Source organism: Ctenopharyngodon idella, chromosome 6 (genome assembly GCF_019924925.1).
Source record: "Ctenopharyngodon idella isolate HZGC_01 chromosome 6, HZGC01, whole genome shotgun sequence".
In the NCBI taxonomy this organism is placed as follows: Eukaryota; Metazoa; Chordata; class Actinopteri; order Cypriniformes; family Xenocyprididae; genus Ctenopharyngodon; species Ctenopharyngodon idella.
This window is the reverse complement of record NC_067225.1, coordinates 9,666,253-9,681,822: the sequence shown is the minus strand read 5'-3', so window position 1 is coordinate 9,681,822 and position 15,570 is coordinate 9,666,253. Positions and strand designations below refer to the sequence as shown.

The following is a 15,570-nucleotide window of genomic DNA, read 5'->3' as shown; positions in this document are numbered from 1 at the left end:
CAATTAGAACCCAGTTTAGGTCAGATAGCTGCTAATGGTGGATATTTTGATGAATCGAAAATGTAAGTTTTTTCTATGTATAAACTGTTTATGTAATAAAATGTGTTTTCATAGTTTGTGTTGTCCCTTATCAGTCCTAAATTATCACAAATTAAAAAGGATTCATGCCAATATTGTCCAAAACCCCACTTTTCTAGGGCGTTTCCAAATTTTTGAAGGGCATGCAACACATACCAGATATATTCATTTTTAAAACAGAATGCTTTTGAAAGTATAGCATAGTAATGCCCTAGAGACCACCCACGATACCCTAGCAACACCCTAGCAACCACTCAAAACTCTCTAGTAACCACATATACAGATATGAGTGATTAAAACCACTCAGAACCCCTTAGAAAGTGTATATCTGCCCTATCAATTCACATTTCACATTTATTTGTATAGCGCTTTTCATGATACATATCGTTTCAAAGCAGCTTTACAGAGAATTCATGTCAACATTACAATTTAGAGAATGCAGTTAGCTAATAATGTAATAATTTAGGCAATTTAATTTACAATCACTGTTAGCAGTTTAATTGAAGGTCAAAGCAATGAGCTCCTGGAAATAATAAATTACATATTAACAATAATTAGGATATATAGAAAATTGGAAGTGTTCATGTTGATCCAGATATTGACGGGCGTCCCGAGGTAAAACATAAAAGCAAATAGAGAATAATTAGCGTAGCTGCTGTTCATAACATTAAGCAAAGATGGTCATGTGCAATTTATCTGATATGAGATGCATTATGTGAATGCTTGGCTAAAGAGTTGCGTCTTTAATCTAGATTTAAACTGGGCGAGCGAGTCTGAGCCCCGAACATTATCAGGAAGGCTATTCCAGAGTTTAGGAGCCAAATGTGAAAACGCTCTCCCTCCTTTAGTGGACTTAGATATCGTAGATATCCTATCCTATCAACCACCCGCTCACATTTTCATCATAAAAATGTAGCTTGACCAGTGGTGTAAAGTATTTGAGTAAATGTAATTAGTTACTGTACTTAAGTATCTTTGTAGTTTTACTGAATATCAAAGATTAGCAACTTTTACTCTCAACTTGACTTCATTTTTGCATAAGTAAATGTATCTTTACTCCAATACATTTGTGATGAGTAATGCAATTACTTGTTACATTTTGCATGGCACCTAACTTTTTCTGCAGCAGTTTATTTCTGCCACAAAAGAAGTGATATTGCCATCTACAGGGCAATGAAGGTACAATATCTTGTGTGTTTTGCCCTTAATCACCAAAATTTGTCAACAAGGCTAATTTACCCAAATGCGAGTGTCTTAGCAGGTACAGTAAATGTGAATGGCAGGTGTTTCATATATGAGATGAGACCCAAACCAGCACATCCAGTGCAAATAGGCTTTGACTATTTTATTTTACTTACTTAACATTATTTTTATTTATGTGTTATATTAACCTTTTTGAAGGATATTTGTTTACATATGCCCTTATTGAGCACTTGAGCTTAACTGAGACTTGAGTGTTTGTAGACGTTTAAGAGGCTTTTGTGTCAACCTTGATTTATTGCAATGTTGAGGTGTTCAGTTTTATTTTGATTTTAGAAAAGAAACACATGATTGCTCTCCTCTCAAATCAACTGTTTCTTGTTTTTTACTCCATGTCTCTTAAGTGCATCTTTGAGCCTACATTCAGTACGAGTAAAATCAAGTACAGTTAAAATCAGATACTCTAATGCCTGCTACAGACTGCAATTTCAGCAATCCTATAAGATCATTACAAATCACACTGTACAACATGGATCTAATAAACTTGGGTATGACATGTATGTACGCTGTAGGATGTTGACACCTATTGAATCGTAGGCTACGACGCAAGTTAGTATAGAAGAATAAAACGTCATCAAGCATGCGCTAGTGGTAAACAAATAGATTATGATTTGAAACTGTTAGCTCAGTCACTATAAACTTACGGCTGTGTGCTGTTCCACTGAGTTTGCTGGTTTTGAGAGTTTCAGTACAGCATGTGTGTTTTCTTTCACACAGACGATGAGCTGGGCAAGACAGACATATCGCCGGGGAATTTTCAGGACAGTTTCCAGGTATTGTGAACACGTAGACACACACATATAGACACGCATTATGTCCTGATTAGCTGATTAGCTACAAACACTCATCTACAGTTTCACAGGGTGTGTGTGTGTATGTGTGTGTGTGTGTGTGTGTGAAGGTACAGTTAATACTGCTTTTCGGCTCCTGTGTCTTGACTCTAGTATGATCTCAATGCTGGCGTCCTCACTGTCTGCCCTTTCTCTACACATCTACAGTTTTTCCACCCACCCTTAGTGTTCTCGGCTAATGCTTTCCAACTATTCCACAATGAACCACCCACACTTTGGAACACAGACACACACACACACACACACACACACACACACACACATAGTCTTTCTCATCTCTCTCATCACATCTTTCTCTCTCTTGCTCTTTATTCTCCTGTCCTCCTCCTCTCTCCTCCCTGGAATCAATCGTCTAGGCGCCGCTTCTCTCTAAAGTCAGAATATTTTCTCACATCCCATGATCACTTCCATTATGTTCAATAGATTTTGTAGTATTTTGTAGCCTTTTTCTCCAGTAAAAATATCTAAACATTCATAAAACCGCATACATTTTCTTGAGAAGCAAAATTGTGTAAAAATAATACAAAAAAATGAGAATATTATCTAAAAAAAATTGCAAATGCACAAACAGTAGTGTTTGTGTTTATCTTATTTAATAATGGCAATTTTTTTTTTTAATTCATTTTAAAAAGGCTATTTTTATTGTTTTAATCTTAAATCTAACTACATTTGGTATGGTTTACACAACAAAACAGATTGCCTATATGGTAAGAAATGTATTATTATAATATATTATAATATATTATTGTAATATTATATTTATTTATAATTTAAATTTATATTGTTTGAAAACAATTCAGATTGTTATATGTCATTTTGCATTCATCTTGTTTTAAAGTCACCATGAAATAAAAATTGACAATTTCTATTTATGGAATATTGCAGTATTTATTATAAATGATTTATCATTTATTTATCATTTAATTCATGTGCCCTCAAAATATTTAATCAAAATATATTCCCCTCACACCAATATCTCTTCTCTGGTGACGTGTTTACTGGCGCGAGGGCGGGATAACCTGTCACTCACATGACATCACAGCAACAGCAACTACAACCATCCAATCAATTCTCGAAGCACAAAATCAAGTCCCGCCCTACATTTTTTCTTGTTCGAGAAGCTCACTCACATATACATCACAATAGGAAGAAAAAGACTAACGCATAATCCGTTTCATGCTGATTTTAAGGATGTTTAGACATTTTCCTGGAAACCAAGACAAAATACTAATTAAGAATTTTTTAAACACAATCAGATGCCGTAATTAGCGATTGCCGTCCTGTTTTTGCTTTTTAGAGTGCGAGAGACATTGAGTCCAAGATGAGGAGTGAGACTCGTCTGAAACTCTTCACTCTGGACCCTGACACACAGGTGAGCCACAGCTCCAATAATAAACAATCCATTAAATCACAGGGTGAGCTACTGGTTTTGAGCTCTGTGTGTATGTTTTGGCCTGTAGAGACTCGATTTGTCTGGCATTGAACCTGACGTGAAGCAGTTTGAGGAGAAGTTTGGGAAGAGAGTTTTGGTCAGCTGCAATGATCTGTCTTTCAACCTTCAGAGCTGTGTAGCAGAGAATGAGGAGGGACCTACTACTAACGTAAGATTCACACGCACAATCAAAGTGGTTCTGCGGTTATAAAGCTCTTTTCTTTGGCAAAGAATCACTGTCTCTGATGAGGGATGTGTTGTGGCAACCAGCCAAACTCCATGGGATAGGGAGAATTGTGTGTATATTGATGTATAACAGTCCTGTATGTGATTTATATAAAGCTAAATGTGTAATTATTTGAATGTTAAACCCCTTTCTCCTATTTCAGTTTAATTTGCACACACACATGTATAAGACTTGACTTCTCAATTGGCCACGAGTGTAAATACTGTGCCTCTATGGCGCTTTCAAAAATTGCTCTGTTTGTTGGAGCGGTCCAACATGTCAACCTGTAGCTCTACACACACTTCTGGTACAGATTACCCTTATGATGCTTGAATGATCAATATATTAAATTATTTATTGTATATTGAAAATATACAGAAGAATATATTACATTATATTGAATAATACATAAGGAATTGCTGCTTTTCATATAATGAAAAATATGTGACAATATATTTACTTATATACTGCAATGTATTTAATTTTATATTCAATAATACACTTCATAATATATAGATGTACATGTGATAAGATATGGTACTATACACATATTCACATTTATATGGGAACAAGTATGTGCAATATACAGTATGTACACAATTATGAGGAAAATATCTTTTGTGATATATATCCATATATTTGTAATTCTATTTATATTTGTAAAGTCTCATTTGCACACACCATGACTTGCCAATTGTTCAAAAATACAAAGAAATTGATTTCAGTAAAAACTTTTTTCTTATATACCATCACACATTTTTTATACAAACAAATAAAGTGAGATAAAAGTTTATGAATAAGTGTTCAGCTTTAAGTTAACCCATGTTTTAACTCATGAAAGAGAAATTCGTTAATTGAGTGTATCAATTAAGCTATTACATATAAAAATGTAGTGCAGATTTGTCTTCATTTATGTATCAATATATACATGGTCCATACATATATAGCAGTACATTGAAAAATACAAGCATGAAAATATGTAATAGATCACATTATGTTTTCCAGTAAATTCCCATAAATTTTTGTTTCGTAAGGGTAGATGTGAAACCTTCACTGTTTTCTTCAGGTGGAGCCCTTCTTCGTTGTGCTCTCCTTGTTTGACGTGCAGAACAGTAGAAAAATATCTGCAGATTTTCACGTGGATCTAAACCACCCACTGGTCCGATCCATGATCCCACCACCGAGCATGCAGATAAACGGAGCAGTGGACACACCTCATGGAGAAATGTTGCCTAGTGAACTGCTGGAGGGGATGCTGCAGTACCCCAAAAAAGTAAGAGGGCTGAACAATCTATTTTCAAAGAACCTATGAAAAAGGTGGATGGATGGATGGATGGATGGATGGATAGATGGATGGATAGACAGACAAACAGACATATTCGTCCTGTGAATTTTCGGTACGTGTCTCACGGTTCAGTACACATGTGTAAACGATGAATACATTGTAGCCCACCATTACCAACCAATAATCGCAATTACGCTTTCTTACTTTCGATAAGAAACAAAGCGTAATCTTTCAAATTCTGTCCATTTTATCATGAAATTCAAACAAAAAATGCAGTTTTGATGCTCTTTATTGTGGCGTGACAGATCACTGTACAGGCACCTCAGTTCAAGTGGCAGCGTGGAGCACGAGTGAACTCGATCATCTCTTCCTCTTTAATACTAGTTACAGAATGGATAGGAATGAACATCTGAAGGTATGTTTAAAGATACAGTACAACGTACGGAAACGTATATATCGTGTAATCGCTCAATCAACGGCGGAAATACATCAATAAAACAGCTTGAATACAATATGTCACATACTATAGCATTACATTTACCTCAGGCAAGTCATTCGGTGTCCACAACTTGTTAGTTTGCTAGAGAAATTAACTCTTTCACTAAATATATGCAGTATATTAGCCTATATATTCATTTATTTTACTTAACCTGTTAGTGATGCCTTGATTATTTAATGTATGTTTAAATAAATCTGTCATGAAAATCTGTCTGTGTAAATGATTATATTTCAACGACGAATTGGAGTAAAAAATTTTATAATTAGAGTTGGAAGTTAATGCAAAAACTGCCTTATGTGTACATGTTTGCATACAATTTATTATTTGAGTGTTGATTATTATATCTAAAAATAAATAGCAACTGAATTTAGGCTAATAGTTTGGGCTCTGTTGTTAACCTTTAGTATTATAGTAATGCACACGTAAGGGCTCCCTATATAGTTTACAGCATTAGCAGAAATATATATATTTTTTATCCTTAAGAATCTTTTAATTATAATTGAATTTGTTTAAAGACAGAGACTCAATTTGTTCAGTTAACCACTGTTTAATAAAAAAAGCAATTTTATGTTTAGTTTTCTCCCCCCTGCTGTACCAAACCTGTACCGAACCGTGACTTCAAGATAGATAGATAGATAGATAGATAGATAGAGAGAGGTAGATAGATAGAGAGATAGATAGATAGAGAGAGATAGAGAGATAGATACTGTGGATGGATGGATGGATGGATGGATGGATGGATGTATGGTTTTTTGAAAATCTTAAAATGCAGAAAGTTTTCTGTGGTGGGTAGGTTAAGGGGTAGGGTTAGGGTTAGGGAGTTTGTTCAGTGTGTGTGTGTGTGTGTGTGTGTGTGTGTTTACTTAGCTATACTTTAGGGACAGTTTGTCCTCAGAAGTTAGCTATATCTAACCTCCCTTTGGGACATGTGGGGACATACATATTTGGAAAAACGATACATAAATAAAATACACAAACAATCTTTTCAGTAAGAAAAATCTATGTGCTCATTTTTGTTTTAGGGTGTCTTCTCTGTGACGTGTCCTCACCCTGACATCTTTCTGGTGGCACGAATCGAGAAGGTTCTGCAGGGAGGCATTACCCACTGCGCTGAGCCCTACATGAAGAGCTCCGACTCCAGCAAGGCAAGGGGCCTAACATAACCACACACACTTACTGTATATAAACAAAACAGCTGATCCAAGCATATACACAAACAAAACAGACGTACCAAATACAGTATGTCAATCAAAACAATAAGTGGTTATTATAGGGATAAGGAGAACTTGCAAACAATTCTACTTGCAACTTGCAAACAATTCTACCACATCCCACAATGACCCTTGCAATATCCTGCCAAAATCTACTCTGTTACTAAATAAAACCCCTCAAGGCTCCCAGGAACGTGCTGTCTGCCCAGTTTACTGTTAATAAAATATATCTCGAGAGGTTGTGGGGAACACTTTGTGTGTTTTGCTTCATAGGTTGCTCAGAAGGTTCTGAAGAATGCCAAGATGGCCTGCAGCAGACTGGGCCAGTACAGGATGCCTTTCGCATGGGCAGCCCGGTGAGCCAAAACTCTCTGGAAATGTTCAGTTCTTCTCTCTGTGTTTTGTGTCAATCACAATATTTAATCTTTTTGTTCTTTTCCACAGGCCTGTGTTTAAAGATGCCTCGGGGACTCTGGATAAAAGCGCTCGGTTCTCTGCACTGTACCGGCAAGACAGTAATAAACTCTCAGAAGAGGATCTTTTCAAACTGCTGGCGGATTTTAGGAAGTCAGTATTCACCTCAAGTCATCAGTCTTGTCTTCACTGTGATATTTCTTGTCCCTTTTACAGTAGTTTCAATCTATTAAAGGGGTGGTTGATTATGATTTCACTTTTTTAACTTTAATTAGTGTGTAATGTTGCTGTTAGAGCATAAACAACGTCTGCAAAGTTACGACGCTCAAAGTTCAATGCAAAGAGAGAGATTTTCTTTTAAAAAGAATTCGTTGTTTAAGGACTACAACAAACGGCTGATAGGGACTACAACGAGCTTCTTCCCGGGTTGGTGACATCACTAACCCTAAAATTTACATAAACCCCGCCCCTGAGAACACGCAACAAAGGCCATGGTGGGCTGCTTTAGAAAAGAGGAAGAGTTGTTGTAGTAGAGTGTTGTTGACATGCCGTCATTTTACACCAGACTGCTTCAGAAACGAGGGTCAATTCAGCGCTGGATTTGCACAAAAAATTAACTAATCGACACATGCTAGTCGATTAGTTGAATCAACTCCACAGCAACTACATAAATTTATCCACTAACCATTCAGAAACATCCAGTTTCATTCTAAAAGTTGTAACTTCTTCCTGAGTCTCTCCATCAGTGTCGACTCCGGTTTGAACAATGTAAGGCTGAACACCGTTACTGACAATCCTCATTTTAGCTGCATCAGATTCTCCAGCTTTGTTGTTGTTGAGTAACCTAAGCACAAGCTGTTAAAGCTCCGCCCTCTTTTGCAAAGCGGGCCGGGAGCAGCAGCTCATTTGCATTTAAAGGGACACACACAAAAATGACATGTTTTTGCTCACACCCAAATAGGGGCAAATTTGACAAGCTATAATAAATGATCTGTGAGATATTTTGAGCTGAAACTTCATAAACACATTCTAGGGACACCAGAGACTTCTATTACATCTTGTGAAAAGGGCATTATAGGTCCCCTTTAAAACAATGTATTTTAAATGGAAGTATTTTCAGAACATCTGCAGTGTATTACCAGCTGTGGATGGTCCCGCTGTTAGGAATGTGTTTTGTAGTACTTCTCAGAGGGGCGCTTTTTCAGTCCACGAGATGAGCTTCTTAAATAAATGTAATCAAAATTGTATCCACAGACCTGAGAAGATGGCTAAATTACCTGTCATCTTGGGTAACCTGGATGTGATCATTGATAATGTCCCTCCTGATATGGCTAGTAAGTCTTCAAAATATGTGTTAATGTAACCCTAACCTAATGCACATCTTTTCTGATGATATTTTCTTCCCTGATTTTCTGATTGTGTAAGCCAACTTTGTGTGCCATGAATTAGTCACTTGAACTCGAATTTTCTCCTCTCCATTGGCTAGACTGTGTCACTCCGTCCTACATCCCAGTGAGGCCTTTTGAAAGTAATGGGCCGAGCAATGGTGTTCTGTTGGAGGTGGAGGAGTTTGTTCCCTGTATTGCCAAGTGCTCTCAGCCTTTCACTACCTACAACAATCATCTATATGTCTATCCGAAGCACCTCAAATATGACAACCAGAAGTCTTTCACCAAGGTACAATAGCGTATCAGCTGTTTCTTGCAAAATGAGGGATTGACATATGAAATGGCCAGTGTAATGAAGGCTCTGTTTACACCTGCCGCACATAAAATTTGCACTTAGAGATTCGACAGTAAGCAGTTTTCTGGTTCATGTTCTTTCTTTCTCTTATGTGACTCAGGCGAGGAACATTGCAGTATGTGTGGAATTCAGAGAGTCAGATGAAGAGGATGCTCAACCTTTGAAGGTATACATCTGCCCCAAGACTATAAACAGTGTAGATTATTTGACCAGAAGGTAATATTGATCCATGTTTATGCATGTCATTGTTATGTGTAGTGTATCTATGGTCGCCCAGGAGGTCCTCTCTTCACTAAACATGCCTACGCAGCTGTACTGCACCACCAGCAAAACCCAGAGTTCTATGATGAGGTGATGAACGAGGCACTGAAATAAATATTATAGGGAGCAATGCAGGAAATAATTATATAAGTGGAGAAAGTATCTAAACAGTGGAGTCCAAAAGTGTGAGACTGTATTGAAAATCTGGGGTTTAAAAATAAAATGTAATTTGAACCAGAAAAAAAGAACATTTTAGGAAAAATTTAAGGCAATTTTTTAGCAAACTTTTCATTCAAATAGTTGTTTATTCATCATAATACATAATTATTTCTGATGGTAAATGTTATATTAAAATGGAAGAATTTTCACTAGTGGTTTTTTGAATTCCAAAAATTAAAGTTAATTTCTTTAGTATAATGATAATAGTGGGCCAGCTATCCAAATATGAGAGATTTTATCACTGTATACCCTGTTGAAAAAAACAGCATATGCTGGTTAGGTATGTTTTGAAACATGGCAGCTGGTTTGAGCTGGTTTTGCTGGTCCTTAGTTGGTTATGAGCTGGTTTAAGCTGGTCCTGAGTTTGGCTGCACGATTTATCATGATTAAACTGCACACAATTTGGCAAAGGCTGCAATTATTATTTAATGCACAGCCTGTCAGAGCTGTACGGCTCTGTGATCAGTAGTAAAAGCTTCTCCATCTGAAAGCTAGAGGGCGCTCTTGCGCAGAAACTCTAAATAAGCCCTGCCGCAGAAGTAGATAATGCGTCATATTGCTGTAGCTGAATAAACAGAAGATTGAAACGCTTTGATTGATTAAACATGACTAATAAACACACAACTGCCTTATTCTGTGTAAGAAGCCACATCATCTCACAGAAGGATGCTCAGCTGTCGTTATGAAGTGAGTTTGGAGTAAAAACATGTTATAAAATGTTGTCTTTTGTTGGACAAGATGTTAATAAATGCTTCTTATGTCTAGAGAGATGTCTGCTTTTTCAAATGTACATAATAAGCAACTCAAACTCACAGTGCTTTCAGATGGATTAGCATTTGGAGCCATACTTCATTGACAAGCTGGGCATAAAACAACAATCGCAGCCTTCGCGATTTCAGAATCGCACTAAGAATTGCGTTTAAGCGATAATCGCGTTTAAGTTCAATGTTATTTTTCGTATCGTGCGATAAATCGTGCAGCCCTACTGAACTGGTTATAAGCTGGTCCTGAGTTGGAGCTAGTTACTTAAAACCAGCTTAAGCCAGCTCACGACCAACTAAGGACCAGCATAAACCAGCTCAAGCCAGATGCAATGCTTCAAAACATACCTAACCAGCATATACTGTTTTTTTCAACAGGGTATTCAGATTTAGGTATACAGTGTTTACATTTATATATTTCAAATTTTTTGTTTTTTTAATCATATTGTTTTATGTGTATATGTACTGCAGATAAAAATCGAGTTGCCCACACAGCTTCATGAAAAACATCACCTGCTCTTCACTTTTTACCACATCAGCTGTGACAGCAGCACAAAGAAACGGGATATAGTAGAGACCCCAGGTACAGCATGCTGAATAAAGCTGACAGTGACAAGGCTAATGTGTTGAGGCATGGGGTAGGGCTCCAGGAACTTCCATCTTTGGTACTTTTATGCATAATGTTTCTGCAGCATGATCAAAGAGAGGTATATACGGTACCATTGAAGTGTAGTCTCTAGATGTGCTGAATGTTTTCTCTCACACACTCTCACTTCTGTCCGTTTCTCTGTCAGTGGGCTCTGCTTGGCTTCCTCTGCTTAAAGATGGTCGTGTTGTTATGAGTGAGCAACACATCTCTGTGGCATCCAACCTACCAAATGGTTACCTCAGCTGTCAGGAGGGTGTAAGCAAGGTAGACCCACTATGCACAGTCATAACAAAAACATTCCCATCTTGGCAAAAACTGCAGCCATTTGCCGACCAAATGTGAACCTGTATCTGTTGAGTCTCTCTGTGTGTGTGTGTGTGTGTGTGTGTGTGTGTGTGTGTGTGTGTGTGTGTGTGTGTGTGTGTGTGTGTGTATGTGTGTGCGTTTTTGTGACATATGAGGACACAAATTTGTATAATGACATGGGTATGACATAGGTATTACAAGGAGAGGGTGACTTATGAGGACATTACCCCATGTCCCCATTTTTCAAAAGGCTTATAAAGCATACAGAATGAGTTTTTTTGAGAAAGTAAAAATGTGCAGTTTCCTGTGATGGATAGGTTTAGGTGTAGGGTGATAGAAAATACGGTTTGTACAGTATAAAAACCATTACACCTATGGAATGTCCCCACAATTCACAAAATCAAACCTGTGTGTGTGTGTGTGTGTGTGTGTGTGTGTGTGTGTGTAGTCTAATTTGCTATTTGGATACACTTTGTGAATATCCAGATATAATTATTATTGACTTTTTGTCTCAGTGGATCTTATTGCATAGTATTATTTTTACGCAGGTAATTTTTATATCTCAGAGGTTGCTTTTTCATAGCTCAGGAGACTCTTTGGGGTTCTCAGTTATTTTTCATAGATAAATCAATTTTAGATACTTAATATTTTTCCTAAAATTCCGTAAGAGACTTGGTCTTTGAGATTTTAATGAGGAATCTTTGAGTTTGTATTGAAATCTCTGGCTTTGTTGAAATCACATTAGCACATACACAATGACATAAAAAAAATTACTGAGCTCTCTTCTCAGGAAAATGAAATTAAGAAATCTGAGAAGGCATCCAACTTCAGCAAAAGTCTCCATTTGCCCTTCGTTTAATCTCATTGCTGTCTACGAGAAATAATTGAGACATTAAATAGATCTTTCAGTGGATGATCTGTCTGTATAATTAAAATAAACCATTTAAACTTGATGTTGTTTGCAGCACTCTAGTCCTGAGATAAAGTGGGTGGATGGAGGACGTCCTCTCTTCAGAGTGTCCACACATCTGGTCTCTACCATCTACACTCAGGTATGACTATATAAAGGATATATATCCTAATTATAATGTTATTAACATTCAGTATCAACATTAGTATTGTCAAAATTGCATATGGTATATTTCAATCATGACAACTCTCAGAGTAGTTTTGGCATGCTGATGAATATGGCAATGTTATAGGGGTCATGGACTGAGAAATCAAATTTTCCTTGACCTTTTGACATGTAAGAGGTCATCATACTATAAGAATATCCTTTAAGTTTCAGAACTGAAAACTTCCTTGTTAGTCCAAAAACAGTTTTTATTGTAACCAAGCCCAGATAACGACTCATTGTGGAATGTGCCTATCAATGACATAATAGATTGGTGAAACGCCTCCTCTGCAGAAGAAATCAATGCCTACTTCATCAATGCAATGTTAGCCCTGCCCACTGGTGTGTTACTGAGATGAGGAGGAGAGAAGAGAGATACAGGACTAAAAATAACATTACCGTTCAAAGGATCCTAATGCTAGGAATATGGTTATTTATTTTCAACAATGTGAATGTCTCAGTTGAGCATTATTTCTTTGCATTCGGTACATTTCACTGTGGATTCTTTGGTAAATCGGTCGCATTTCGGAACAGGCTTTGCAAACAGACTTTTACGACAGGGACTCGACGGTAATGCGACAGCATGCAAGTAACTGAGTTAATTCTAATGCCTGATCTTTGACAAGTGATTACTGATATTAATGATTCATGTACAGTCAGATGTTCTTTGTCTATGTGACAGTAAATCAAACCAGTTACTAAACAGTCAACTTCACATTGTTTCTCTTAGTAGGATGAAAATAATCTGTTATTTAAACGGTGATTAAATTATTTATAAAAAACTATCAAAGAACGCTTCCTTTACAATCACTGGAGCTGTCAATCAAACAGCGCAAGTTTCTCAGTGACTCGCGCCAAAACTCCCATTATATTCAACGAATCTCTTATTTACATTGTGTTTGCACTGTTAGTTATGATGAAAGCATTCGTTAGTGTGCAGAAATTGAGTTGCAATGATGAGATCACTGCTTTCATGCACTCAACAATATGTCTGTGATCAGCTACAATGTTCATCACTGCAACCTTTCATGCCACGATCTAAATATAATGCCATAAATTTAAATGTAATGCAATAATCAACACTTTTCATGTTTAGTTAACCTTGAGAGCTGTAATAGTAAAAATGTGCTAAAAGTTTTCGAGAGAGTTCCACATTGTGAGTAATACTTAGCTATTTCATATGCAAATATGTTAGCCAATCACAGCAGTGGGTGTTTACACTGAAGTCTCACAGCAGACACGCCCCTTAAAACAGAGCGTTCAAATCAGAGGGTACGAAAAATGCCTTTTATTTCTAAATTATGACAATTTTTGATGTAAAAATCATACTGACATTATAAGTGCACCCCAGGAAACATTATGAAATGCAGGAACAATGCAGTTCATGATCCCTTTAATGTATTTGGTCTTGGTGGACTAGATCTGCTAAGCATGCTGCTGCTGCTATGATTAGTCATAGGTTCTTCATTAATCTAGTCCCACTCTGTAATTTAAACATCTCCCTTCATCTCCTCAGGATCAGCACCTGCACAATTTTTTCCATCATTTCCAGAGTATGCAGTCTGGTGCCACCCGTCCAACTGAGGGTGAGCTTGTCAAATACCTCAAGGTGAGCATAGAGATGTCTGATTTAATTATTATTATTAAGTTGGGCTAAATGACAAAACATTACTCATAAATCCCCAGAGTCTTCATGCCATGGAAGGTCATGTTATGATCAACTTCCTGCCGACCATTTTAAACCAACTGGTTCATGTTCTGACCAGCGCCAGTAATGAGGATGTGGCTGTAAACACCACCAGGTGAGAGAGCAGGAGTTGCCAAAATGAGAACATTGGATCTTCTTCTTTCTGTTCCTCACACGCTCTCTTGTTCATCTGTCTGCCCTGCAGGGTCATGGTCCACATTGTTGCTCAGTGCCACGAGGAGGGTCTAGAACACTACCTGAGGTCATATGTCAAGGTAAATCAAGTTCTGAAACATTTAACCATGGTTTTATGGGTGTGTACACTGTCATACTCTTTGTGCAGTTTCTAAAGTAGACTTGGTTACATGACTTTCTTCATGTTGTTCCAGTATGTGTTTAAAACAGAGTCCTATTCAACCAGTAACAGTAAGACAGTGCACGAAGAACTGGCCAAAGCCATGACATCCATCTTAAAACCTTCGACTGACTTCCTTACCAGCAACAAGCTTCTCAAGGTACTGAAAACACCGCTCTGTTTTAACACTCTTCGATCTCAGAAGGTTTGTTCTGAGTTGTATTTGTCATTGGTTAAAATGTATACTTTGGTGTTTCAGTATTCGTGGTATTTTTTTGAAGCCCTGGTGAAGTCAATGGCACAGTACCTGATGGAAAGTGGCAAGGTCAAGGTGAACATAATCATATGCTACACTCAGAACTAATCCTTACAAAATTTTCCATGGTAACCATAGTTTTCGCCAAAATATCTCAGTTAAAACAGTGAAAACCTGGTATTTGCCTTCACTGATATCAACAATGGAAATGAACCAAAATTAAAAATAGACTTTTGAAAGAGATCCCAGTAAGGTTTTACTGTAGTAACAGTAACCGTATTAACTATGGATTTTGGAATCTTTTTACCATGTTTTTTGTAAGGGATGCTATATTAGGTGGTTTACCATGTACCTTTTATTATTTGTCTGAGTTGTGTTGTTGTGTGTGTAGCTGTCCAGGAACCAGCGATTCACAGCTTCGTTTCACCATGCTGTGGAGACACTAGTGAACATGTTGATGCCCCACATCACCCAGAAGTATAAGGATAACCTGGACGCTGCCCGCAATGCCAATCACAGTCTGGCTGTCTTCATAAAGGTAGAAGAAGAGCTGCTCTCTCTCTACTATGAGCAATTGATTTTATACTCTGAAACATTGACCAATATTTGATCATTTCATTAGTAAAGAGCCTCAATGAAGCATTCTGAGTTATTATTTAATGACAATTTGATGTAATCAGTGTCTTCTCACTAATTGTCCTACAGCGCTGTTTTACCTTTATGGATCGAGGATTTGTCTTCAAGCAGATAAACAATTACATCACCTGTTTCATACCTGGAGATCCCAAGGTACACATAACAACATAGTTGTATGAACTTATATAGTTATATAAAGTGCTAATTCTGAAATCTTAATCTTTAATTTAAAATCTAATAATGTATCATTTTAAAATTTAAAAAGAACTATCATTATTAGCAGTCTTATGCTCAAACTAATATAATATAATTAATATAATATAATAT

General features: G+C 37.0%; 1 protein-coding gene across 1 annotated transcript in view; it reads left to right on the top strand.

The window, feature by feature from the left end:
- Nucleotides 1–15,570, top strand: part of dock9b (dedicator of cytokinesis 9b) — a 110,645-nt gene that overhangs the window by 60,921 nt on the left and 34,154 nt on the right. Inside the window, 21 exon segments of the mRNA XM_051895957.1 lie at nucleotides 2,056–2,111; nucleotides 3,487–3,561; nucleotides 3,650–3,790; nucleotides 4,914–5,120; nucleotides 6,654–6,776; nucleotides 7,116–7,198; nucleotides 7,287–7,409; nucleotides 8,511–8,590; nucleotides 8,743–8,933; nucleotides 9,100–9,165; nucleotides 9,258–9,350; nucleotides 10,712–10,823; nucleotides 11,035–11,153; nucleotides 12,161–12,247; nucleotides 13,826–13,918; nucleotides 13,996–14,111; nucleotides 14,202–14,271; nucleotides 14,386–14,511; nucleotides 14,611–14,682; nucleotides 14,999–15,145; nucleotides 15,313–15,396. Coding sequence (XP_051751917.1) covers nucleotides 2,056–2,111; nucleotides 3,487–3,561; nucleotides 3,650–3,790; nucleotides 4,914–5,120; nucleotides 6,654–6,776; nucleotides 7,116–7,198; nucleotides 7,287–7,409; nucleotides 8,511–8,590; nucleotides 8,743–8,933; nucleotides 9,100–9,165; nucleotides 9,258–9,350; nucleotides 10,712–10,823; nucleotides 11,035–11,153; nucleotides 12,161–12,247; nucleotides 13,826–13,918; nucleotides 13,996–14,111; nucleotides 14,202–14,271; nucleotides 14,386–14,511; nucleotides 14,611–14,682; nucleotides 14,999–15,145; nucleotides 15,313–15,396 — 2,264 coding nt within the window.